General features: G+C 42.5%; 1 protein-coding gene across 1 annotated transcript; it reads right to left on the bottom strand.

Moving 5' to 3' along the window:
- Window positions 1-232: 232 nt before the first annotated feature.
- LOC149432760 (phospholipase A2 inhibitor gamma subunit B-like) lies at window positions 233-14,472 on the bottom strand. The gene is made up of 5 exons (XM_089664976.1): window positions 14,346-14,472; window positions 12,134-12,244; window positions 8,966-9,118; window positions 6,095-6,232; window positions 233-1,330 (listed from the first exon to the last, which is right to left on the bottom strand). Exons 1-5 carry the CDS (start codon window positions 14,407-14,409, stop codon window positions 1,125-1,127), a joined length of 672 nt encoding a protein of 223 aa, XP_089521102.1. The 5' UTR covers window positions 14,410-14,472; the 3' UTR covers window positions 233-1,124.
- Window positions 14,473-27,703: the final 13,231 nt, after the last annotated feature.

Below are 27,703 nucleotides of genomic sequence, written 5' to 3'. Positions count from 1 at the left end.
ATAGAACCCCTTTGGGATGAATTAGAGTGGAGGCAGCAAGCCAGGCCTCCTCCCCCGACATCAGTCCACATAAGTGTGATTCTGCCATACAGGTTCAGATTCTTGCAGAAACCCAGATGTGACTGAACTATTAATTATTATTTATTTATTTATTTATTTATTTATTATTAACAGATATTTAATTATTTTCCTTCTTCTGAAAAAAAAATAAATGAATGATCCAGAGACAAAATGTAATTACAAGCTTATTCTTTATTGAAAGGCTGATTATAATTAATATAACTTTAGCTGAATTTTGATCTACAAACCTAATCCCATTTAACCTGCATTTGCAGCACATTATTGTAAAATACGAGGGAGGGATGTTTTTTTTCCATATGAAAGATTTAAAATAAAAAGCAATTTACTAAATATTCAATCCTCAGCTAAATCGTATTTATTTACCGTATTTATTATAAACAAAATGAAAAAAAAAAAACAGCTGCTTTCTCCTGCAGTAGCTCTTCTCCACCATAAGATGTCCCCGGTGGGTACACATATTGTAAGTGCATCATAGTCCTGCCCATGAGGGGCCATCACCACAGGTCTTTCTATTTACAGTTTTCTGGTGCAAGGTTGGGCTAATATCACATCTTTATCCCAATAAGGACTGCACAGTCTGAAGATAAGGCAAAGAAGAACAAACCTGAAGACTTCAGGCCCAACTTCAAGACCAATTCCGAGTTACGTTTTTATTTTTTTAACCCCTTCCCTCCCAGGTCCAGCATCTCTTTATCTGGGTCCTCAAGCCCGTGAAGGGGGGTGGGAAGAACTTCCCAATTATGTAACAAAACTGATTGGCTATCACAGGAAGTCACAAGATTGGGAGCTGATCCTGCTGGCTCCCAAACATTACTAGAGACTGGGAGTTGGTTTTCACAGCTTGGTCACTGTGCTGATGTCACGTCTATACACCAGTTAGGACAGCCAAGTAGGAAGAAAAGGCATAGAGGAATAGGCCTGGAGACTTCCAAAAAGGTAGGTAATAATAAAAGCTAAAAATACTGCAGTGGGGAGCTGGGTGGGCTTTAAGCAGATATAAACAAATCAGCTATGGAATGACTAATGAAATAACCTCGACTTTCCTAAACCCAAAATATATGAAACAGAATATGAGCGAGTGCAAAAGTGAAAACGACGGTAAATTTGTTGTGTAAAGCAGGACTCCTGTTAGTAACGGGGGCGCAGATATAGGATGTACTGTTGTAAATGGAACTGTTAAAGTAACTATTTGTAGAAAAGTTGCACAAGCTGTCGGTGGCACATCCTCGACTTGTAAAGATAGATGTATCTGTAAAATACAATCATATTAATGATACAAAAAAAAGTAACAACAAACAAACAAATCTAATGTAAATTATATCTAAACCCAAGAGCAAAAATGTAATATATTGCAGCCTATTAACCACTTGCCTACCGGGCACTTATACCCCCTTCCTAAAATAAAATATAAATATAGCGAGCGCTCAGAAAAACCAGCCGCTGAAACACTTCAAGGGATCACTGGACCTCATAACAGAAACATTATATATATATAGTGCAGCGCTATAATGTGATTTAAAAAATTAAAAATTAATATAGAAATAGTTCATAAAGTCTTTTTCACAATAATAAAATCAAATATGTGCAGGCCTTCTCCTCATTAGGTGACTGGAATCAAATAGCAAAAATGCGCACTCACCGACCGCACATTTTAAATGCGCCTGCGTGTAATATTATCCAGAAGACCAGCCAGGCATGCAGCTCCAGGAAACACATGGATCCCCCTCTTAAACACTGACATCAGCCTTGGGTGTAGCAATACCTCCAGATCCAGAGACCCTCTCGCCCCAGATGATAAGTAGACAGGGATCCCCCTTCTGGTTCCAGGTACCCCAAAAGTGGAAGGTATAAATCTACAACCTCTGGGTTCTAGGTCTGAGGGAACAACTCCTCTGCTGCCACTTCCAGCAATGTCTCCTCTCTGTCTCCTCCCCTTCCTGTCCAGGCCAATTTTCAGCTTTCAGCGCTGTAGCATTTTGAATGACAATTGCGCGGTCATGCAACACTGTACCCAGTCCTGAGGTGATGTTGCACCCTCCTAGATATGTGCTAAGTTATATACATTTAGTTACTGGCTTTTCTGTGTTTGACTGGCTGCAGAGTTGACTGGTTCCCCCTGTCTCTCTTAAGAGTGCTGAAGTATAGTGGACTGGGAGAGTCAAATCAGCAGCTGAATATATATGCATCCCTGTCCAATCCCTGGGGAGAGGTGCCCAGATGGTGCTTGGGAGGGAGCATAAAAAGTCTGGAGCCTGGAACAGAGGGGTTCTTGTCCTAAAGAAGGAGATCCCAGCCTGGAGGGCTGCTGCCCTTTTGAGAAGGTCTGCCATGTGTCTGCTGCTCATCAAACTGCCAGCTATGTTAACTTGGGGGCCTCATCTGCTGAAATTCATTGGAGCTGACTGAGGGACTTTCTTTTAGGGATCTGGCCTTGAGGAATCACAGAAGATGTGTTTGGAAGATGTTGGAATAAGGCATCAAGTTACCCAAGGACATGTGAGTACAGGCTGGTGTAAGAGATCCCAATGACTGTGTACTGCTACTATCGCTTTGCTTTGCTCAAAGGGGACATTGTTCATAGTGTCCTAGTATAGTCAGCCCGATATTTGCTGCTGCAAGGACTGTGCTCGGATTCTTAGGAGGAAGATTTGTGTCCTCAAGTTTCTTCTTAAAGTTGCTGGAGTATCCCACAGTTACCCTATACCCATCTAAGTTCAAGTTCTGTAATAAAATCATCAGAAAAGCATACCTCTAGATTGATTACGAAGCCAAAAGAGTGACCATGACTGTGTGCCTGGCTGCATGTACAACTAAAGAGCCTTGGGACCTAACCAGGGGCTCCAATGGGGAGTGAGCACTACAGTGACAACACTCACAAATTGCTCTCTTATGGAGAAGCAAGGTTGCCACCCAAGAGTAGGATCGGACTACAGAATGCCTGGCCATGGGGGTTCTGCAGGCCACAGAGAGAGCTGTGAACAATATAAAGCCTCGTTCACATCATGCACATGTAGCGTGATTGAGTCATTTCTTGCAGAATCTGTAAGATGTGCTACCCTATTGAGGTGGACATAGCCACCTTTCCTAATGTGACAGGTGTGCAGGTGTGGTGAGTGGCCACAAAAGCAGTGCGCATTTGGGGCCACTCACCCACACACCTGTCACATTAGGACCAAAGACTCTGTCTGTGCTTCCTATTTGAAACAAACCTTTTTCACTTTGGGTGGGAGGCCCCTGGAACCCAGCTCACTTTGGAGCGGTGGGGAGACCCCTGTCTCAGCTCCCCATATCCCTATTATGTGTAAGTCATCCTGAGCATGTTAGGGGTACAGGGTGATCTGTCCTAATATTGGGGTGGGGGGTTGTTGATTGTTTAATGCCATGTGGTTGCATCCCATTGTTCTATTGTGTGTCTTGCTTGGGAGCAAACTATTATGGGATGTATGTGTTTATGTGTATTAGCTTAGTAGGGGGGGGGGTGTCTCCAGCAGCCCTCCCTTCTGATGGGACTGTCTGCTGGTGTGAAGTTTGAATGCATGTGTGTCTCTTGTTGCTAAGTGTAGATTGCCCCGCCCTGTGTCATTATGCGGGGAGGGGGGATTTGTCCCCTGAGTGTATTAAAAGCCAGTTCGAGTTTCAAATAGAGAGTTCCATGTTCAGACATACTGTTGTCGTCTAGTCTTGTATGGTCTGCTGTGGTGTCTGTGGTCAGTGTTCGGACGGGGAAGCAGTATTCTAAGTACCCAAGTGCAGTCTGGAGTCGGTTCCGTTACAAAACCCAAAAACAAAAATGTAATATATCTTTAGATGTTATGTAAATGTTTTATTTTTCAGGGTGCATGCATTTTCTCCAACAGAGAAATAGATAAAAGTACCTGTTTTCTGTGCACTAAACTGATACATCAAAAAATTAGGTTACTGTTACAGACAGGTTCACCAGGTGAAAAAAAAAAACAAAACCAATGCAGCCACAACATCTAAGAACTGGTAAGCTGCAATATTTAACATTTTTGCTCTTTGGGTTAGATACACTTTAAAGGTACAAGAACATATTCTATCAAACTGTACATAATACGGCACAGCGTACAAAGTCTTTCAGGTGATCCGGCCAAATGACTCAAGTCTTCCTTATTAACAAGCAAGTTTAGCAAAAGAATGAAACAAGAAGTAAGCAAGCACAAGATACCATTTGGCAATGAAGCTCAGTCTAACATTGGCACAATGTACACTCGAAACAGAAATTGTTCTTCATCCAATGATGAGCATGTTCATAATAATTTCTCTGCACTCAGTCATATACTCACACACTCTTGTATCCAATAAGGATCTTCAGTCAACTGCGTCAAAAAGGTCCCCTCTTTGGTCAGTGCCTACTCAACATTCAAAGTGCCAAATTCTTCCAGGTATGGTAATTGGACACATGACGCTACTGGAGAACATACAAAGAGGGCTACTGATCTACTTGCTTCTCATACAGCTGGTGAAGTTCCACAGCTTGCCTTGCACTGGTTTTTAACAGGGTCTTCCCCCAAACAGTCTATTCACTCTAGTATCTATAAATAGTCTAGGGTTGTCTTTTATGATTTATTGCTGGTAGAAATTGTAACAGGAGAGGGTTTGGGGTGGTATGAGATACTCTGTAAACAAAATAACAACAGGAGGCCACATTTCACTAGCCTGAACTTCTTTGAACAGTCATTAAGTTAGGAATAAAGGGGAAAGGCCAGAATTGAGAATGTAAGAGATTTCTCAGAGCCACCCTAGCCCTTATCATCCCAAAAATAAGACAGTACGCAGTCACCAGGATCTTGAGATCAGGTCAGTACTCACAGTGTCTCAAGACAGCCGCACACTTTCCATCTTCCACCAAGCACCCACCAGTGAATTCTCCAGATTAGACCCTTTTTGATTAGCACCAAGGGATAGTTCCCCCTGGTCTGCCACAGCTGGGACTTCAATGACCATCAGCAAACTTGAGTAGAATTGTCCCAAAAGGGGCAGCAACCCCAGAGGCTGTGGAATCTCTCCAGTCAAATAAGAATGCCACTGCATCAGAGACCATTTCTGTTCTCCCTAGCCACCTACTGGGCTCACCTCCCCAGGGATTAGCTGAAGCACAGTAAAGATTTAAGCTGCCCATTTAAGTCTCCCAGCTTTTTATGTTCTGGAAGCGTCCAGATTACAGGGTGAATCAAACAAACCTGCAACTTGTGGGATCTAGAACAGCCCAAAGAAATTAAAAGCTGCAGTTGGTGCTACAACTATTTGGTCGAGAGTCCCTTATTTGAACAACCACTTAGAGCCTAGTGGCATCTGTTCTTATGGTACTTGTAGAGCAGTGGTTCTCAACCTTCCTAATGCCGTGACCCTTTAATACAGTTCCTCATGTTGTGGTGACCCCCAACCATAAAATTATTTACCCAGTAATTATAATTCATGAGTGTCGTTTTACCTCCAATACTGCTGCTTTCAACAAAGTAGCTGCTTTTAACAGAATAGCTGCTTTCAACACAGCAGCTGCTTTCTACACAGTAGCTGCTTTTTACACATCAGAAATATGTGTTTTCTGATGGTCTTAGGGGACCCCTGTGAAAGGGTCGTTTGACCCCCAAAGGGGTCGCGACCCACAGGTTGAGAACCACTGTTGTAGAGCAGAGGCCACCACTCTCACAAAACCTTGGCTCTTCTCATGGCCTATCGTATCTACTGAGTTAGCATGAAAAAAAACAGTACATAGGTCTATTCAAGTCTACGATTACATGTAATTAGCAACCTCAGCTGTTCAGTGTTGTGCCTGTAAGTCCACGGTTACATTCAGCGTTCCTGGCTGCATGTCTACCTAGCTATTGGGATCAATCTTGGCTTCAAAGACAGGATTCTTGAGACTTCCGATACCACCCAAACCAGCCCCAGCATTGTAGACAGACCCTCCATAGCAAGATATCGAAATAGATGGACTTGAGTCTTATGTTTGTTAAGTACATTTGTATTTGTTTGTACGAGTGTTGCTTACCATTTACTGTTAAAGTTGCACATTTGGATTCATTGCCTCTGCAGAACATAAATTCTCTGTTGTCACAGGTGGTTTTGTTATAAGCATGACATGTTGGACATGTCAAACCATTGAGTGAAGGTGTACTTAATTCCATTTCTAGAGAAGAAAAATGAACACTATAATCACTACTTAAATAGCATGTTTTGTTATTCTTCACAAAGTTAGAGTGAACCTATGCCAAGGCTATGGGCATTCAAGCAGGGGCGGACTGACAACTCAGGGGGCCCCCAGGCAATAGGGGATCATGGGGCCCCTGTGTCCTTGCCCAAACTCAAAAAAGCCTATGAAAAAGGTACCAGGGGCATCTCATGGGGCCCCCTACTGACCCCGGGCAGTGCCCGAGTTTCCAAATGGTCAGTCTGCCCCTGCATTCCAGTATTTACATATTCTTAACAAATTGCAAAGTCTTCACATATCTATGAACTGCAGGCACTATACAGAAATGCATCTTCAAATTTCACAGCGAAAGCACTGGAACATTCATCTCACTTGATTCCTCTTTCAGTCTGCCAGCCTTCTAAAGTCAAGAAACAGAAGGTTCTGCAGCTCCAGAGGTCCCTAGCAGACAGTATATGCATGTGATGAGTATGGAGGGTATAACGGTGGGCATCATGTACAGGGAAGAAATGATGTGGGTATGACAGTGGGTAGTAGGTGCAGAAGCTGAGTGCTTAACATATGAAATGGGGTGGTATCTACAGAAGAGAAGTGGAAAGGATATGGCACTTGGCAGCATGTGCAGGAAAGGACCATAGAAAGGTTGACAGTGTAGCTGAGGAGCGCTGGGGGTATGATCGGGAAAGTATGTCCAGAAGAGAAGTATGGAACGTAGGACAGAGGGCAATTTATGTAGGGGAGGAATGCAGAGGGTATGACTGTGGGGACAAAATAGTTAACCTTTTGACTTACAAAAGGCAGTTACTGAACTTTCCATAATTAGCCATTAGAATCACAAAAAATATGGTCATAGCCATACAGGTAAAAGATAGGTGTTACTGAGTAATGCTGTGCTGTTAGTATTATCAATAATCTAAATACCAACTCCATGACTTGGTCAAAATATACCCTTGCAGTGAAGCATTTCCACCCCGGTAAGTATTTCTTCCTGCATCTCTAGACATTTAATTAGTATTGTGCATGGAGTTGTGCTTAAATTCTTGTAGTAAAGCTTCAGCCTGTGCTGTTTGTCTCTAGTAAATTTGGTCTTAGCCTTGCTGTTTAAAAATGTTCTCATTTTGGCCAATTTTACACTGCTGTGCCTTTTGAGGTTTAATTTTTGTAGTCAAACTCCTGCCGGTACTCTTCTCTCTAGTAAATTTCAGCCAATTTGCCCTGATTAAAAATATCCTGCTGGACGGACCTCACTGGGGGAAAGACCAATGTATGCTGCAGATGGGAACTCATTGGGGAAAAAGTAATGTGTGTGCTGGAGGTGGGATCTCACTTGGGAAAGACATCTATGTGCATGCTGGAAGTGGAATCTCACTGAGGAAAGACCAATGTGTGTGCAAGAGGTGGGTTCTTCCTGGGTAAAGACCACTGTGTACTGGAGGTGGTATCTCACCAGGGGAAAAACCTATGTGTGTTTAGGAGGTGTGGTCTCACTGGGTAAAGACCAATGTGTGCGCTGGAGGTGCGATCTCATTGGGTAAAGACCAATGTGTTCACTGGAGGTGGGATCTCACTGGGGAAAGACCAATGTGTGTGTCAGAGGTGGGATCTCACTGAGGAAAGACCAATGTGTGTGTGTCAGAGGTGGGATCTCACTGGGTAAAGACCATTGTGTTTACTGGTGATGGGATCTCACTGAGGAATGACCAATGTGTGTTTTGGAGGTGGAATCTCACTGGGTAAAGACCATTGTGTGTGCTGGAGGTGGGATCTCGCTGGGGAAAGACCAATGTGTGTGCAAGAGGTAGGTTCTCACTGGGGAAAGAACAAAGCTGGCCCAAGTTTCCAAATGGTCAGTCCGACCCTGCTGAGCAAAGACCTATATGTGTGCTGGAGGTGGAATCTCACTGAAGAAAGACAAATGTGTATGCTGGAGGTGGGATCTCACTGGGGAAAGACCAATGTGTGTTTTGAAGTTGGGATCTCACTGGGTAAAGACCAATGTGTGTGCTGGAGGTGGGATCTCACTGGGGAAAGACCAATGTGTGTGCTGGAGGTGGAATCTCATTGAAAAAAGACAAATGTGTATACTGGAGGTGGGATCTTACTGGGGAAAGACCAATGTGTGTGTCAGAGGTGGGATCTCACTGGGGAAAGACCAATGTGTTCACTAGAGGTTGGATTTCATTGAGTAATGACCAGTGTGTGCTGGAGGTGGGATCTCACTGGGGAAAGACCAATGTGTGTTTTGAAGGTGAGATCTCACTGGGTAAAGACCAATGTGTGTGCTGGAGGTGGAATTTCACTGAAAAAGATGAATGTGTGTGCTGAAGGTGGGATCTCACTGGTAGAGACCAATGTGTGTGCAAGAGGAGGGTTCTCACTGGGTAAAGACCAACATATACTGAACGTGGTATCTCACTGAGCAAAGACCTATGTGTGTGCTGGAAGAAGAATCTCACTGGGCAATGACAAATGTGTGATTTGGAGGTGGGATCTCACTGGGAAAAGATCAATGTGAGTGTTGGAGTCCAGCTCTCAATGGGGAAAGGCCAATGTGTGTGCTGGAGGTGGGATCTCACAGGAGAACAACCAATGTGTTTGTAGGAGGTGGGATCTCATATATACAGTATATACTGCTGTGTGCAGGATACGTGGCAAACATATTTTAAACATAATAAATAATAATACATAGTAAATAACAATAATAAACCTTACCACTGGGCATTTTAGGAGTACAGTAGTCAGTGTCGCAACAGTTGATGGCTATCCTTACTTTTTGCCGTTCAGCAGTGAAACTCCCATCCACGTTACACCAGTCTTGCTGCACACAGCTACGTTCAGTAAAGTAAGAATATTGCGACGCGCCAACTAAAGACATATTACATTTATTGGTAAAGAGCAAAACTCTTATTAAAGCTGAACTCCAAGCAGATGTGAAAAAAATCACAAACAAATAAAGGTCCATCATCATTAATGCATCATGAAATGTATAATATTAAATACAAACAGTGTATCGTTCAAACCATAGAAGTACAGCAAGGACTGTCAGACCAAATCCAGGTGAAAGAGTGAAGATCATTTTAAGGCCACATTCATACGGCTGAGTGCATGCCCCCTGTGGAATTCCAGCAGCAAAAATCAGTGGATTCTTGTGGCTGAAATGATCGGGACATGAGTATTTTAGTGGCCACTCAGCCTATTTAAACTAATGACAGGCTGATAGTCCATCCAAATTTTATCTGGTGTTGAGCCCTGATGAAGGAGAATTGGGTTGCCCCTATAATGAGTTGGATGTTTTATATAAATTTTTTTTTACCAAGACTAAGGCCTCTTTTCTGTGGCTGGATACATGCAGCCTGTTGATTCCAGCAACAAGAATCAAGAGATTCTTGTGGGCGGAGTGACATGTGAATACCAGCAACAGGTCAGCTTATTTAATCACTTCCAGTCCGGACACTTTCCCCCCCTTCCAGTCCGGACACTTTCACCCCCTTCCAGTCCGGACACTTTCACCCCCTTCCAGTCCAGACACTTTCAATCCCTTCCAGTCCAGACACTTTCAATCCCTTCCAGTCCGGACGCTTCCCCCCCCTTCCAGTCCGGACACTTTCACCCCCCTTCCAGTCTGGACACTTTCACCCCCCTTCCAGTCCGGACACTTTCACCCCCTTCCAGTCCGGACACTTTCACCCCCTTCCAGTCCGGACACTTTCCCCCCCCCTTCCAGTCCGGACACTTTCCCCCCCCTTCCAGTCCGGACACTTTCCCCCCTTCCAGTCCGGACACTTTCACCCCCTTCCAGTCCGGACACTTTCACCCCCTTCCAGTCTGGACACTTTCCCCCCTTCCAGTCCGGACACTTTCCCCCCCTTCCAGTCCGGACACTTTCACCCCCTTCCAGTCCGGACACTTTCACCCCCTTCCAGTCCGGACACTTTCCCCCCCTTCCAGTCTGGACACTTTCCCCCCCTTCCAGTCTGGGCACTTTCACCCCTTCCTGTCCAGACACTTTCACCCCCTTCCAGTCCGGACACTTTCCCCCTCTTCCAGTCCGGACACTTTCACTCCCTTCCAGTCCGGACGCTTTCCCCCCCCTTCCAGTCCGGACACTTTCCCCCCTTCCAGTTCGGACACTTTCCCCCCCTTCCAGTCCGGACACTTTCACCCCTTTCCAGTCCGGACACTTTCACCCCATTCCAGTCCGGACACTTTCACCCCCTTCCAGTCCGGACACTTTCACCCCCTTCCAGTCCGGACACTTTCCCCCCCTTCCAGTCCGGACACTTTCACCCCCTTCCTGCCCAGGCCACTTTTCAGCTTTCAGTGCTATCACACTTTGAATGACAATTGCGCGGTCATGCAACACTGTACCCATATGAATATTTTAGCATTTTTTGAGACAGATAGAACTTTATTTTGGTGGTATTTATTCACCGCTGGGATTTTTATTTTTGTTTTTGCTTAATAAATGAAAAAGTCCAAATATTTTGAAAAAAAGTGTTTTTCTTATAAAATTTTGCAAATAAATAATATTTCATCATAAATCTTGGCCAACATTTATTAGTAAAAAAAAATAACCCAAATTAGTTTATAACCAAAAATTATACGTTTTCAAACATTTTTTTTCCATTTTTTTTTTTATATTATCATTTATGTTTTTTTTGTTTGTTTGTTTTTTTTAACATACTGTCACCCTTGCAGTACAGTGTCACCATAGTGACACTGTACTACTTGTGGGGGGTGATGAAGATTTTTTTTTCACACCGATTGCTTTTACACCCATAAAGGCTGTAAAAATAATAATTTATCATTCTCTCTGGCTGCATTCTTGCAGCCATTGAGAAATACTGTGAGAGCTGTGATTTGTCACAACTTGTCACATGGTACAAGGCTGTTATGAATAGCCTTGTACCAGGGGCGGACTGACCATTTGGAAACTCTGGCACTGCCCGAGGGCCCGGGGTCAGTAAGGGGCCCCATGAGATGCCCCTGGTACCTTTTTCATAGGCTTTTTTGCGTTTGCGCAAGGACACAGGGGCCCCATGATCCCCTATTGCCCCGGGGCCCCATGAGTTGTCAGTCCGCCCCTGCCTTGTACCATGTGATATCTGTGATCATTCACAGATTTCACATGTAGTAAGCAATGATGTCAGAAGTGACATCCTTGCCTACTACTATTTATGTGATCACTGATTGGCCAATCAGTGATCACATGATCGAGACCGCACACAGAGGTCCCGTACAGTGATCGGTGTCCCAGGGAGCGCACACAGGCTACAATAGTGAGCGCTGTTTATGAACAGCAACCCGCCCCTGCACTGCCCCCATCCGGCCGTTTATATACATGGGCCGGATGCGAAGTGGTTAAACTAATAACAAGCTGATAGCAGCTGTTCGTATGTTGCCACACGTAGAGAGAATAGCTGCCGTCTTGGATGGATGTCCAGGCTTGGACGCAACTGACTGCGTCCAGGCGTGGACATCCATCCATAACTATAGCTATCTACTTTGGACATTGGTCCCTATCCACTGCTTTTTGCATACCCTGGTCATTTCAGCCGCAATGTTCCACTGATTCTTGCCATTGGAATGCATGCAACCGGACACGTGAAAAAGAGGCCTTATTTGTTAGTTGGAAAACAAAAAGTCATATAAAAACATCCAATGCATATCAGGGGCAACCCAATTCCCCTTCATCTTGGCTCAACATGGGAATAAACTTGGATGGACTCACCTCCACGATCTCACAGATCTATATTAGAATCGGCATTGACCTCTCCACATGGAGGAACAACTTGGCAGCAGTTACTGACCAGCAATTTTTAAATGCTCGAAAATACAGAAAGGATCTGAGTAACTATTTTTCTGTGGAAAGAAATATACCTTGTAAGTATTCTATGCGTGTGGAGGAACAATAAGTGTCAGATGGACAGGTGATATTCACATTCATGTAGTCATCAAAGCTTGTTTGATAAATGCATATTATGGCGTGACCTGGAACAACAAAATTGGAAGACGATACCTTGAATTAGATATATAGATAGATAGATAGATAGATAGATAGATAGATAGCTATGAGATAGATAGATAGATAGATAGATAGATAATAAATAGATAGATAGATAATAGATAGATAGATGATAGATAGATAGATAGATAGATAGATAGATAGATAGATAGATAGATAGATAGATAGATAGATAGATAGATAGACGGACAGACAGAAAGACAGATTGTAAAAGGTAAGACAGAAAGAAGTCCTGTAAATAGGCAAAGATGGATATTTCGAGAAACCCAATAACTAACAATATACAGATAAAGGTATATGCCTCCCCCTTCTCTAAATTATTAGGTTTGGGTATTTCCAGTTCTGTTACAATAAGCCTTCAAAGATATATAGACCCCCCTCCAAATTTCCAGTTCTGTTACTACTACAACATACAAAGACATTTCAGACTATTGTGCTCTTCCAACCTTGGTGAAGACCCTTTTCTGTTCCAGCATGACTGTACCCCTGTGTACAAATCCAGCTCCATAAAGACATGATTTGACCAATTTGGTGTGGAAGATCTCGTGGTGCCTTTACAGAGCCCTGACCTCAACCTTACTTAACACCCTTTGAATGGACTGGAATACCGATTGAGAGACAGGTCTTTTCATTCAACATTAGTACCTGACTTCACATTTAAACAAATGGGCACACATTCCCAAAAATTGCAGAATTTTGTGGAAAGTCTTTCCAGAAGAACGAAGACCATTATAGCTGCAAAACAGTGCTTACGACTTAAAAATTCTCAAAGATTTGGGATGGGACAGCCAAGAAGCTTATATAAGTGTGATGGTCAAATGTCCACAAGATGTTGCCCCTATAGTGCACATATACACTCACCGGCCCCTTTATTAGGTCCACCTGTTCAATTGCTTGGTAACACAAATTGCTGATCTGTGAGCACGGTATTATGAGCACTTCTTATTGAAGTTCAAACCAAACATCAGAATGGGGAAGAAAGGGGTTGTAATGGACTTTGAATGTGGTGTGGTTGTTGGTGCCAGGTGGGCTGGTCTGAGTATTTCAAAAACTGCTGATCTACAGGGATTTTCACTCACAACCATCTCTAGGGTTTACAGAGAATGGTCCGAAAAAGAGAAAATATCCAGTGAGTGGCAGTTGTGTGGAGGAAAATGTGTTGTTGAGGTCAGAGATCAGAGGAGAATGGGCAGACTGGTTGCTGCAACATTCAGATGGTAGGGTCAGAATTTGGTGTAAACAACATGAAAGCATGGATCCATCCTGACTTGTATCAATGGCTAAGGCTGGTGGTGTCATGGTGTGGTGGATCCATCCTGCCTTGTATCAATGGTTCAGGCTGGTGGTGGTGGTGTCATGGTGTGGTAGATCCATTTTGCCTTGTATCAACAGTTCAGACTGGTGGTGGTGGTGTCGTCATGGTGTGGTGGATCCATCCTGCCTTGTATCAACGGTTCAGGCTGGTGGTGGTGTCATGGTGTGGTGGATCCATCCTGCCTTGTATCAACGGTTCAGGCTGGTGGTGGTGGTGTCATGGTATGGTGGATCCATCTTGCCTTGTATCAACGGTTCAGGCTGGTGGTGGTGGTGTCATGGTGTGGTGGATCCATCCTGCCTTGTATCAACGGCTCAGGCTGGTGGTGGTGGTGTCATGGTGTGGTGGATCCATCCTGCCTTGTATCAATGGTTCAGGCTGGTGGTGGTGGTGGTGTAATGGTGTGGTGGATCCATCCTGCCTTGTATCAATGGCTCAGGCTGGTGGTGGTGTCATGGTGTGGTGGATCCATCCTGCCTTGTATCAATGGTTCAGGCTGGTGGTGGTGGTGTCATGGTGTGGTGGATCCATCCTGCCTTGTACCAATGGTTCAGGCTGGTGGTGGTGGTGTCATGGTGTGGTGGATCCATCCTGCCTTGTGTCAATGGTTCAGGCTGGTGGTGTCATGGTGTGAGGGAGATTTTCTTGGCACTAGCAAGGTGGACCTAATAAAGTGGCTGGTGAGTGTAGATGGATGGTTGGACAGACAGGCAAAATAATGAGATATCAGCTGACCTAAATCATTTACTTACATATTCCAGTAACAGTTGACAGTAGAAGCAAAAAGTGCCCGAGGGTCATAGCTGTAATACGCATTCTACTCTACTTGCTGAATTGAGAATTTTGTTTCACCTATTTGTACCCTGTAGTTCCTTCTTGCTAAAGACAACAAAAAACAGTTAATTAGCGCACAAGCACAAGCATCATTGCTATTATTATGTTATATTATCAGACTTATGTGTCCTTTTTTTTCCCTTGTGTTTCAACAGTCAGAGGAAAAACATACCACAGCTACATGTGTTTGTTCATTTATTGATTTATTTTAAACTTCCTATCAATAGTAAAAAAAAAAGTAAAGAATATTTTTTCCCATAAGAGACTGCAATACAAATTTTTAACATATCTGCTTATAACTAAAAGAACTACAATGTGCGTTTTTTTTGTTTTTTTATTATTATTATTATTATTTTGACTGTTGAATTATTTATACAGTGCAGATTTGCAGAGTGGTAGGCAGATTTTTGGTACAACACGTTGAGCATGGCACATGAATATTATATAATGATAATAATAATAATAATAACTCCACCAGGATTATTGTTATTAATATTAATTGCAATACTACTACTAATAATTTGTAATAATTATGATAATAATACTAATCTGGAGGAGCCAGCAACGCCGTGACGTCACGCCGCCGGAGCATCGTGGAGCTCCGGCGGCCATCTTTAACACTGGACGGTTAGTCCATATTATCGCTTGTATATTTACTCTACACATCCTCGTTTTACCTTAATAAAGTTACTACTAAACTTACTACACTATGGAGATGTCTCTGCTTTGACTCCCTTGGGGAGTATCAATCCACAGTCATTCACCTGACCACTGGAGAAGGAGTTCCCTCTACCACTGCAGAGCAGTCTATAGGCTATCACCTGGAGGGTACACTGGACCACCTTGACAAACATCCAGGACCACTGAAGGGAGGATATTAGAGTCCAGACACCATCCTTGACCAGTAGATGACCACAGGAGAAACATATTTACAAACGCTCATTAAATTGTGCGTTCTGGTAAGTGTGCATTCTTTCTGCACCTTATCCCACAGCACCTTACTACCAGAAAGATACGAGTATATGAAGGCACCTGATGTCACTTAAAATCATCACATGAACTGTTTATATTTATATTTATATATTTTAGTGTTTCTTTTTAGCGCTGCACTTTTTGATTTATATACTAATATCACCAGCTGGATTATTGTTAATGCTACTAATGGTATTATTATTATTATTATTAACAATAGTAATAATAATGACAAAATACTATTGTTGTTATTATTATTATTAATGGTGATATTATAATAATAACACTGACAGTATTATTGTTACTACTACTACTAATAACAATAATAATAACAATAGGTCATAGCTGTAATACGCACTCCACTCTACTTGCTGGGCTGGTCTCAATGCTGTCTGCAACTTGACATATATGGCACATGAATATTATATAATGATAATAATAATAATAACTCCACCAGGATTATTGTTATTAATATTAATTGCAATACTACTAATAATAATTTGTAATAATGATGATAATAATAATATCACCAGCTGGATTATTGTTAATGTTACTAATGGTATTATTATTATTATTATTATTAACAATAGTAATAATAATGACAAAATACTATTGTTGTTATTAATATTAATGATGATATAATAATAATAACACTGACAGTATTATTGTTACTACTACTACTACTACTACTAATAATAGTAATAACAACAATAATAATAATAGGTCATAGCTGTAATACGCACTCCACTCTACTTGCTGGGCTGGTCTCGATGCTGTCTGCAACTTGATATATATGGCACATGAATATTATATAATGATAATAATAATAACTCCACCAGAATTATAGTTATTAATATTAATTGCAATACTACTACTAATAATTCATAATAATGATAATAATAATATCACCAGCTGGATTATTGTTAATGATATTAATGGTATTATTATTGTTGTTGATGATGATGATGATGATAATAATAATAGTAAAAATAATAATAATAATAATAATGCCAAAATACTATTGTTGTTATTAATATTAATGGTGATATTATAATAATAACACTGACAGTATTATTGTTACTACTACTACTACTACTAATAACAATAATAATAATAATAACAATAATAATAATAATAATAATAACAATAATGATAATAATAATAACAATAATGACAATAATAATGTTAATAATAATAACAATAATAGGTCATAGCTGTAATACGCACTCCACTCTACTTGCTGGGCTGGTCTCGATGCTGTCTGCAACTTGACATATATGGCACATGAATATTATATAATGATAATTTAATAATAATAATAATAATAACTTCACCAGGATTATAGTTATTAATATTAATTGCAATACTACTAATAATAATTCGTAATAATGATAATAATAATAATAATAATAATATCACCAGCTGGATTATTGTTAATGATTTTAATGGTATTATTATTGTTGTTGGTGATGATGATGATGATGATAATAATAATAGTAAAAATAATAATAATAATAATAATAATAATAATAATGCCAAAATACTATTGTTGTTGTTAATATTAATGGTGATATTATAATAATAACACTGACAGTATTATTGTTACTACTACTACTACTACTACTAATAATAATAATAACAATAATGAGAATAATAATAACAATAATAATAACAACAATAACAATAATAGGTCATAGCTGTAATACGCACTCCACTCTGCTTGCTGGGCTGGTCTCGATGCTGTCCACAACTTCACATATATGGCGCAGTCCCAGCACGGGGACAGAATACTATCAGAGCCTCTGTAGCATGCTGGTAATAACATTAAAATATTTAAATGTCCTCCCCTTACCCATAAAACACGAACTTGTCCTCTCACACTATCTACCATTTACATATATTCCACTAGAAGAACAATGTGTATACAGTTCATGGAAAGGTATGGGGGTCTATTTGCATGTGTGCCCAGACTGCGGGGGATGGGTTTAGTACCGCTGTAATAATTTAATCGCATGTCATCATAATAAAAAAAAGTAACTAAAGCAAAATTGCACGATAAAGAGCTCCAAAGCCCCTAGTTTTACCTTAAAGTCATACTAGGCAGAGAACTGGTAAATACCACAATTCATCCATATCCGGGGTCTCCAAACTTTCTAAATCAAGAGCCTGTTTATTGTATTTCAAAGTTTAGGGGGATTGAACTTTGGAAAAATTTCCTGGCATCGGTGCCACGTTTGGCATTAGGGGGAGGAATAATGCCCCATTATTGGTGTCATTGGGAGGAATAGTGCCCCATTATTGGTGTCATTGGGAGGAATAGTGCCCCGTCATTGGTGTCATTGGGAGGACTAGTGCCCCATTATTAGTATCAGTGGGAGGAATAGTGCCCCGTCATTGGTATCAGTGGGAGGAATAGTGTCCCATCATTGGTATCAGTGGGAGGAATAGTGCCCCATCATTGGTATCAGTGGGAGGAATAGTGTCCCATCATTGGTATCAGTGGGAGGAATAGTGCCCCATCATTGGTATCAGTGGGAGGAATAGTGCCCCATTATTGGTGTCATTGGGAGGTATAGTGCCCCATTATTGGTATCATTAGGAGGAATAGTGCCCCATTGTTGGTGTCATTGAGAGGACTAGTGCCCCATTATTAGTGTCATTGGGAGGAATAGTGCCACATTATTGGTGTCAGTGGGAAGACTAGTGCCCCATTATTGGTATCATTAGGAGGAACAGTACCCCATTATTGGTGTCATTGGGAGGAATAGTGCCCAATATTGGTGTCGGTGGGAGGACTAGTGCCCCATTATTGGTATCATTGGGAGGAATAGTGCCCCAATATTGGTGTCAGTGGGAGGACTAGTGCCCCATTATTGTTATTGGGAGGAATAGTGCCCCATTATTGGTGTCATTGGGGGGAATAATGCTCTATTACTGGTATCATTGGGAGGAATTGTGCCCCATTATTGGTATTATTTGTCAGGAATAGTGCCCCATTATTGGTATCATTGGGAGGAATAGTGCCACATTATTGGTGTCATTGGAAGGAATGACAGAGGTCACTGCTGGCAGGGCAGAGGACAAGGGCTCAGCTCCTTCTCCCATCCCTGCACTGCACACAGCCTCAGCACAGGCAGCAGAGCTCCTTCTCCCCACACAATGCATACTTGAGATCATTATAGTGTCAGACTAGGGCGGTAAAGTATCAGATTAGGGTGGTATTGTGTCCATTTAGGGCAGCATAGTGGCAGGTTAGGCTAATATAGTGGCAATAAAGTGGCAGGTTAGGCTAATATAGTGGCAATAAAGTGGAAGGTTAGAGTTGGCTTGGGAAGGGGGGGGGGCACAACTAAAATCTGGGAGGGCATAACCCACCCAGCACCCCCCTAGATCCAGCCATGTTAGATAACCAAACTATCGTTTTGAAAGTGACAATTTTCTAATGAATTCCTACAGGCGTAAGGCCATCTTAAGGGACACCACGTGACCTGGGTCTACTTCCATAATTAGCACGGCCAATAAGGAGCAGGAAGCTCTACACTGGGGAGCGGACTGGAAGGATATCTTGTCTACCTCTTATTACAAGAAGCCATAAATGCAAGTATATGTGCCGTGTGCATTTCTTCCAGATCTGTGCAGTAATCCAGCATGAATCTTTGGCTTTGTGCGGCATTAACACCGGTCACTGCTGCTCTTCCTCCTCAACAAACATGCTGAGGGTGCTGACATACAACAGGCCACTAGAGGGAGCATCTGATCAATATATAATATGATCAAGAACAACACAGTTATGAGAATTGTCTCAGTAAACAAGTAAAAAAAACCCCCCATATATAAAAATATTTGATGTAATTTCACATGTGCGATACAAAAGACATCTCTATTAACTGAGAATTTTGTTTGACCTATTTGTACCCTGTAGCTCCTTCTTGCTAAATACAACATAAAACAGTTAATTAGCATAAAAGCACAAGCATCATTGCTATTATTATGTTATATTATAAGATTTATGTGTTTTTTGTTTTTTTCTTGTGTTTCAACAGTCAGAGGAAAAACATACCACAGCTTAATTTTTTTGTTCCCCCCCCCAGCTCCAAAGAAAGGGTCACGTATTTTAAAAATTGGGTTCTACTTATAAAAATTTCTACCTCCCCCCCCCCCCCCAAAAAAAGTGCTAATTGATCTGCAACAAATTTGCAACAAAAGGATCGATTTACACCGAAGTAACCTTAAAAAAATCTTTAGTTAAAAAAATACAAAATAAAAACCTTTTTTTTTTTTCCAAATACAGCACAGACTGATTGCTATCACGTTTTCCCACACATGCTTGATCGGTTCTTAGGAAAATTCCATTGTCCTTTTTGGCAATAATCTGCAGTCGTTGATTGATTGAACGGTGGCACCCAATCAGTTCCGGCTTCTTGACAAGTCTGAGAACATTTGCTCAAAGTTTTGAGTGAAATATCCAAAAGTTGACATTAGGTGGCGGCATCGAGCCTGAATCTGAAAGTTTAGATAGGTAAACTACAGGGCTCAGAAAAATGAAAGGAAGACTTTGTAATCCGAGTCCAGCATCACGTCAATGAAACTCCTGGGATATTGATCTGGTCAGGTAAGTCGCAGAGGGGGTTGTTCATCAGTTTCAGCTACTTTGGTGTTAATGAAATTAAAAACAGGTGCACTAGATGGGCAAAAATAAGACGAACCCTAAAGCAGGAATGGTTTTACAGGTGACATTTTTTCCCTACTCATCTTTTCTGACTGTTTTTCACTAGTTTTGCATTTGGATAGGGTCAGTGTCACTACTGGTAGCATGAGGCTATACCTGGACCCTACAGAGGATGCACAAGCAGTCCAACTCCTCCAGGATGGCACATCAATACGTGCCATTGCCAGAAGGTTTGCTGTGTCTCCCAGCACAGTCTCAAGAGCATGGAGGAGATTCCAGGAGACAGGCAGTTACTCTAGGAGACCTGGACAGGGCTGTAGAAGGTCCTTAACCCGTCAGCAGGACCGGTATCTGCGACTTTGTGTAAGGAGGAACAGGATGAGCACTGCCAGAGCCCTACAAAATGACCTCCAGCAGGCCACTGGTGTGAATGTCTCTGACCAAACAATCAGAAACCGACTTCATGAGGGTGGCCCGACGTCCTCTAGTGGGCCCTGTGCTCATTGCCTGGTACCATAGAGCTCGATTGGCATTTGCCATTGAACACCAGAATTTACAGGTCCACCACTGGCGCCTTTTCAAAGATGAGAACAGGTTCACCCTGAGCACATGTGACAGACGTGAAAGGGTCTGGAGAGGCCGTGGAGAACATTATGCTGTCTGTAACATGGTTCAGCATGACCGTTGTGGTGGTGGGTCAGTGATGGTCTGGGGAGGCATATCCATGGAGGGACACACAGACCTCTACAGGCTAGACAATGGCACCCTGACTGCCATTAGGTATCAGGATGAAATCCTTGAACCCATTGTCAGACCCTATACTGGTGCAGTGGGTCCTGGGCTCCTCCTGGTGCAGTGGGTCCTGGGTTCCTCCTTGTGCAGTGGGTCCTGGGTTCCTCCTGGTACAGTGAGTCCTGGGTTCCTCCTGGTACAGTGAGTCCTGGATTCCTCCTGGTACACGACAATGCCCGGCCTCATGTGGTGAGAGTATGCAGGCAGTTCTTGGAGGATGAAGGAATTGATACCATAGAATGGCTCCTCCGCTCGCCTGACCTAAATCCAATAGAACACCTCTGGGATATCATGTTTCAGTCCATCTGACCCCGCCAGGTTGCACCTCAGACTGTCCAGGAGCTCAGTGATGCCCTGGTCCAGATCTGGGAGTAAATACCTCAGGACACCATCCGTGGTCTCATTAGGAGCCTCCCCCGACATTGTCAGACATGCATACAAGCACATGGGGGCCATACAAACTACTGAGGACCATTCTGAGTTGCTGCGATGACATTTCAGCAAAATGGACTCGCCTGCTGCATCATTTTCTATCTTTGATTTTTGGGGTGTCTTTGAATTCAGTCCTCTGTAGGTCGATCATTTTCATTTCCATCAAACGATGGGGCAACCTTACATTCCTATCACATTACCCCGTCCATGTCAGTATAGAGATCCAGCAGGAGATTTTCCCCATTGAGATCTGATGTGTTTTCAAAGTCTTCCTTTCATTTCTCTGAGCCGTGTAGTTCGGTATTCCTCACACCTTGCTGCTAAACATTCCTGACTTGGGCAACACGTTCTCCCCGTCCTCCTCTGACTACTGGTCTGGGATTTCTTTTGAAATTGGAAACTTTATTTGCAGAACCAATGACCTAATTTCCCCTGCGGCAGCCTGAGGCTGCAGAAACCTGACCAATTTCCATGGCACACAATGCGCCCATTCACACTCACCAGGCTCCTTTAACATCGAGTCACTGGAGACTTCTAACGTTTTAATAGGTGTCATGTATGTCTACGTGCAATTCACAAATCTCACAGGTAGCCCAGAGCAGAAATCCCGCTCATTCTGTCCCGGACAAGCTCCCACCCCAATATGACTCTGCATGCCCAAAGCTGAACACTGGGCAGACCTAAAAGACATAAATCGGCTCTGTATTCATTAACCACTTGCCGTCCGGCTGCTGTATATAAACGGCCAGATGGTGGCAGTCCAGGGGCAGGTTGCCGTTTATAAACGGTGCCCGCCATTTTCCCTGGGAGCGTGCGGCACCGCAATCCTCCAGACACAGTGGAACACGATATTGCTGTATGGGACCTCTGTGTGAGGTCCCGATCATGTGATCACTGATTGGCCAATCAGTGATCACATGAATAGTAGTAAGCAAGATGTGACTTCTGACATCATTGCTTACTACGTGTGAATGATCACAGAGATCACATGGTACAGGGCTATTCACAACAGCCTTGAACCATGTGACAAGCTGTGACCAATCACAGCTCTCACAGTATTGCTCAATGGCTGCAAGAATTCAGCCAGAGAGAAGGAGAAATGATTGCTTTTACAGCCTTTATGGGTGTAAAAGCAATCAGCGTAAAAAAAAAAAATCTTCATCACCCTCCACAAGTAGTACAGTGTCACTATGGTGTCACTGTACTGCTAGGGTGACAGTATGTTAAAAAACACAAATAATAATATAAAAAAATATAAAAAAAAAAAATTTAAATTATAATTTTTGGTTATAAACTAATTTGGGTTTTTTTTTTTTTTACTAAAAAGATAACTGAATAAATTTTGCCCAAGATTTATTAAGAAAGATTATTTATTTGCAAAATTTTATAAGAAAAACACTTATTTTCAAAATTTTTGGACATTTTCGTTTATATAGCAAAAAAAAAAAAATCCCAGTGGTGAATAAATACTACCAAAATAAAGTTTTATCTGTCTCATAAAAAAGGCTAAAAAATTCATATGGGTACAGTGTTGCATGACCGCGCAATTGTCATTTAAAGTGCGACAGCACTGAAAGCTGAAAATTGTCCTGGATAGGAAGGGGGTGAGGGTGTCCGGATTTGAAGTGGTTAATACATTAAATGTGACCAGTGTTAGTGTCTGAATTGAATTTGGTATAAGCCCTCTACAGCAGAGCTCAGACAAGGAGAGAGGGAAGCAGCGCAATGAGCCAATCAGTGGTGCAGCAGTGGTCAAGTACTAATCAGCAGCAGGAAAGTGCGGAGACATGAGCTTATCAGTCTGATGCTTCTTCTCTTTTCTTCTCATTTCTATTTTATTCTATTTGAATTTGAAGATGATTATATTCTTTCTATTTTATTTTATCTGATTCTATTGTTTTTCCTTGACACATTCCATAGTGGTAACTTATTCACTCCCTTTTCATATCACGCCTTGGCTATTGCAGCTCCCTCCTCATTGGCCGACCTCATCGCAGGCTATCCCCTCTTTAGTCTATCATGAATGCTGCTGCCAGACTTATCCATCTTACTAATCGTTCTGTATCTGCCACCCCTCTCTGCCAATCCCTCCACTGGTCTCCATCCCTCTCTGCCAATCCCTCCACTGGCCTCCACTCAGTGTCCTCCATCCCTCTCTGCCAATCCCTCCACTGGCCTCCACTCAGTGTCCTCCATCCCTCTCTGCCAATCCCTCCACTGACCTCCACCCATCTCTGCCAATCCCTCCACTGGCCTCCACTCAGTGTCCTCCATCCCTCTCTGCCAATCCCTCCACTGACCTCCACCCCTCTCTGCCAATCCCTCCACTGGCCTCCACTCAATGTCCTCCATCCCTCTCTGCCAATCCCTCCACTGGCCTCCACACAGTATCCTCCATCCCTCTCTGCCAATCCCTCCACTGGCCTCCACTCAGTGTCCTCCACCCCTTTCTGCCAATCCCTCCACTGGCTTCCCATTGCCCAATGGATAAAATTCAAAACATTAACAATGACGTATAAAGCCATTAATAACTCTGCCCCAAATTACTTCAATGCTCTTGTCTCTAAATATCACCCAAACCGTACTCTCCGCTCCTCGCAAGACCTCCTGCTCTCTAGCTCCCTTGTCTCCTCCTCCCATGCTTGTCTCCAGGACTTCTCCAGAGCTTCCCCCATCCTGTGGAACTCTCTACCTAAATTTATCAGACTATCACCTACTCTGCTCACTTTTAGGCGATCTCTGAAAACCTATCTCTTCAGGGAAGCCTATCCTGCCCTCAGCTAATAATGGAATCTTCTATTCCTCCTACCAGTCCATCCCCCACAGTTACTACCTTTTGTACCACTAGCCCCTCCCTCCTAGATTGTAAGCTCCAGGGAGCAGGGCCCTCAAATCCCTCTTGTATTGAACTGTATTGTTGCTCTATTGTCTCCCATTATATTGTAAAGCGCTGAGCAAACCGTTGGCGCCATATAAATCCTGTATAATAATAGTGGTTAGATTAATGCAGGCTTTCTCAGCCAGGATTCCATGGAACCCTAGGGTATCTCTAGAGGTTGCTAGGGGTTCTTTGAGCACTGAAACAGTAGAGTACTGTCCGTTATACTTTTTTTATTTGCACTAACATACAATTTTGAGGGCAAGCTTTCGGGGAGTATCCCCTTCTTCAAGGTCCAGGAGCACTGAGCAATTTCTGCTTTTCAGAAAAGTAACCATGGACACCAATGATCTTTTTTAGCTATCTGTGTGAGAGGAGATTCTTTCGTCTGACTACAAATGTAAATAGCACTCTCCTCGCTGACCATCACACTAATCTACTGTAAGTTGTAGATACAGTATAGCAATTATTAGCAGGAGTTCCAGAAAATCATTTAGTGAAGTGTCAGTGAGTCCAGGCTTAAGGCTTACTTGACAGAAAAATAATTAACTGACAAAAGGGTCCTTTAGACCTCTCTTCAGTCCCATGGTCAATGATCAACCAGAGAATTTCATGGTCAGTGATGACCTCTGCAAGAAAACTAATAACAGGGTTCCCATTTTAAAGTGTAAAGCTTAATTTATTTTTATTTTAGGAAAGGAATACAACATCAGTGACATCTTTATCCTGACGTTTTGACAAAAATTCACACCTTCTGTTGTGTAAACCGAAGGATTAACATTTATGAAGTTGTCTTGACACCAAGGATGGGATTATGTATGTAACGGGAGAGACTTTTGGGGTGGGGGGACCGCTGTGTCATCTCCCCATGTTCCTCTTATGTGTAAGGCACCCTGTGCCTGTTAGGGGTACAGGGTGAAATGTTCTAATATTGATATGGGGGTTGTTCATTGTTCTCTGCCATGCGGCTGCATCCCATTGTTCTAGCAAACTATTATGGGATGTAATGTTTGTGTGTTGGTATGGGGGTTGTCCATTGTTCACTGTTATGTGCTGCATCCCATTGTTCTATTGTGTGTCTTGGTTTGGTGGGGGGTGTTTCCGGCAGCCCTTCCCCTGATGGGACGGCCTGCTGATGTGTTTCCTGTTACTGGGTGTATTTCCCCGCCCTGTATATATATATTGTTTTTGTGTTAAAATAAAGCAGTCCACTTCCTGTCTTAACCCTTTGAGGACCATAAGATTTTGGAACGCCAAAAGAATCAATTTTTTTGTTTTTTAAGTTTGTACACTTCAGTTGCTGTAACTAAGCCATTTCATGAAATAATTGGCAAAAAGCTAGATCCATTTGTTGTTTGTTGATAAGAACTAATATTTTGACTCAAACCAAAAAAAAAAAAAGTTTTAAGTTCTTAATCAGATGATACACGCAATTAAAAACATGGGACAAATACGTCCCTTGGTCCTCAAAGGGCTAAGAAGCCTGGTGCTAACTCGTCCTGTATGGCCAGCAGTGGGGTCCGTGGATGGTGTTCGGACAGGGAAGCGGGAATCTAACGGAAATACCCTAGCGCAGTCGGGGTCCGGTTCCGTTACAATGTAACTAGAACAGGCTGGATTCACAACTTTCACCCCTCCTATCCTGTTCTTGGACAATCAACATCTGCCCTTCCACGATGAAGGGAAGAAGGTGTCTTCTAGTGGTTACTCACATACAACTGGATGTTGTGTAATGTTGAAGATGTTTCATAGCTTCTGCGAGCCCCTTGTTCAGTTCTAACGAGTGTCAGGAACATACCCCTACATTTATATCCACACAGGTAGCATCAACACCATGGTAAGGCAGATTGTACTGTCCAAGAGTGAAGATGGTAGAACAACATTATAGGTGGAAGACAGGTGGTTTGAAGGCCTCCACCCCTGTCACTGATGGGTTTTAGATTTTGATGTAGATGACCTCTTTCATGCTTCTTGCCATGTAATCAAAGGATCAACATTTATGGAGCCTTCTTGACACCAAGAGTAGGAACGAGTACCAAAGAGGTTCCACAATTTTGATTTCTCCAAACCTTTGCTTACACCAGTGTTTCTAAACCTTTCCTCTGTCAAGGCACCCTTTTAAAATTATTCAAAATCTCAAGGCACCCCATTCTAATATGTACAATAGTTTTACATAATGCAGAAACATCCACATGTAGGATGATTTAGAGTAGCCATACATGGATTGAAATTTGGCCAGTTCAGCAAGGTCCAGCCAAATTTTGACCCATGTATGGACAATGTGGTGAAAAAAACAGATTCATTGATGGGCTACTTTAGTCTTCCAAAGCAAATACACATTTTGCACGCTGTTACTGACTAGTATTCCACTGTTTCTCTTCTCCTTGACATGACCCCAATGCTGACGGAGAGGGGCAGATAAGGGCAAACAAGAATGCTGTGCAGGCACCCTATGTCCTCCTTATCAACTGATGATACCACTGGCTGTTGTAATGGTGCACAATGAAAACCTGCACCGGCATCTTTCCCCAGTTTCTTCTGGGTGCTGGTCTTCAACTGTCTTGATTGGCCAGTGCAGGATGACGTCACTCATGTGCTTGCTTTTTGTAACTAAAAGTATCTACCTGCTGGCTTGTATACACTTTTCGGGTAATTTTTAAGGCATATTGCTAAGGCACCCCTGAAGAATCCTGAAGGCACCATGGTCAAAAAAGGCTGACTTAGAAAATAACATCTGCTCTTTCCATGGTGATTGGATTAATGTGCCGATGTTACCTGTATGGATACAAATGCCGGGGTATGTTCCTGACACGCATTAGACCTGAAGAAGTGACTTAGAGAAGCTATGAAATGTCTTGAGGACCATAAGATTATGGAACGCCAAAAGAATCAATTTTCGTTTTTAAAGTTCGTACCCTTCAGTTGCTGTAACTAAGCCATTTCATGAAATAATTGGCAAAAAACCAGATCCATTTGTTGATAAGAACTAATATTTTGACTCAAACCAAAAAAAAAAAGTATTTTAAGTTCTTAATGATACAGGCAATTAAAAACATGGGACAAATACGTCCCTTGGTCCTCAAAGGGTTAACATTACATCATAAGTACAGCTGAATGCGACTAACTACTACTAGATATACCATGATGCAGGACTGCAGTTAAAAACCACGGGGGCCCCATGCAGCCAATCTTACAGGCCCCCTCTCTCCCCAAAAAAACACAGTTTACTATGGTTCTGTTATGAATGAACACAGTGAGTGATTGGTACTTAATACTCATTGTGTTCATTCAGGAAAGGAAGGGGCTAGTAAATGTGACATATTTACTGGACCCTTCCCCCACTCTCCATCCTGAAGGATCCTATTGTGTGCTTGCAGCTGCCTGTGGGAAGGAGAGGAGGGAAGCTGGCAGAACTGCAGATATGGGGTCATACAGGGGGGCCTGGGCAGAAGGGGGAAATGTATGGTGCACAGGAAGGGTGATGGGGCAGCAGGGGAGAGGGACAGTTATTGGAACCGATCCCCTATATGGCT

Source organism: Staurois parvus, unplaced genomic scaffold (assembly GCF_062004578.1).
Source record: "Staurois parvus isolate SC_StPar_1 unplaced genomic scaffold, SC_StPar_1.0 ptg002113l, whole genome shotgun sequence".
Classification (NCBI taxonomy): Eukaryota; Metazoa; Chordata; class Amphibia; order Anura; family Ranidae; genus Staurois; species Staurois parvus.
The sequence above is the reverse complement of the archived record's forward strand: the minus strand, read 5'-3'. Positions and strand labels throughout refer to the sequence as shown.

What these genes read in the sequence shown, in the direction of transcription:
- LOC149432760 (XM_089664976.1), bottom strand. Translation starts at nt 14,409, where the DNA reads ATGCGTATTACAGCTATGACCCTCGGGCACTTTTTGCTTCTACTGTCA. An exon ending in ACGCATAGAATACTTACAAG is followed by an intron (nt 9,119 to 12,133) that starts GTATATTTCTTT and finishes ATATGTCTTTAG; the next exon opens with TTGGCGCGTCGCAATATTCT. An exon ending in TGCAACTTTAACAGTAAATG is followed by an intron (nt 1,331 to 6,094) that starts GTAAGCAACACT and finishes TGTATTTTACAG; the next exon opens with ATACATCTATCTTTACAAGT.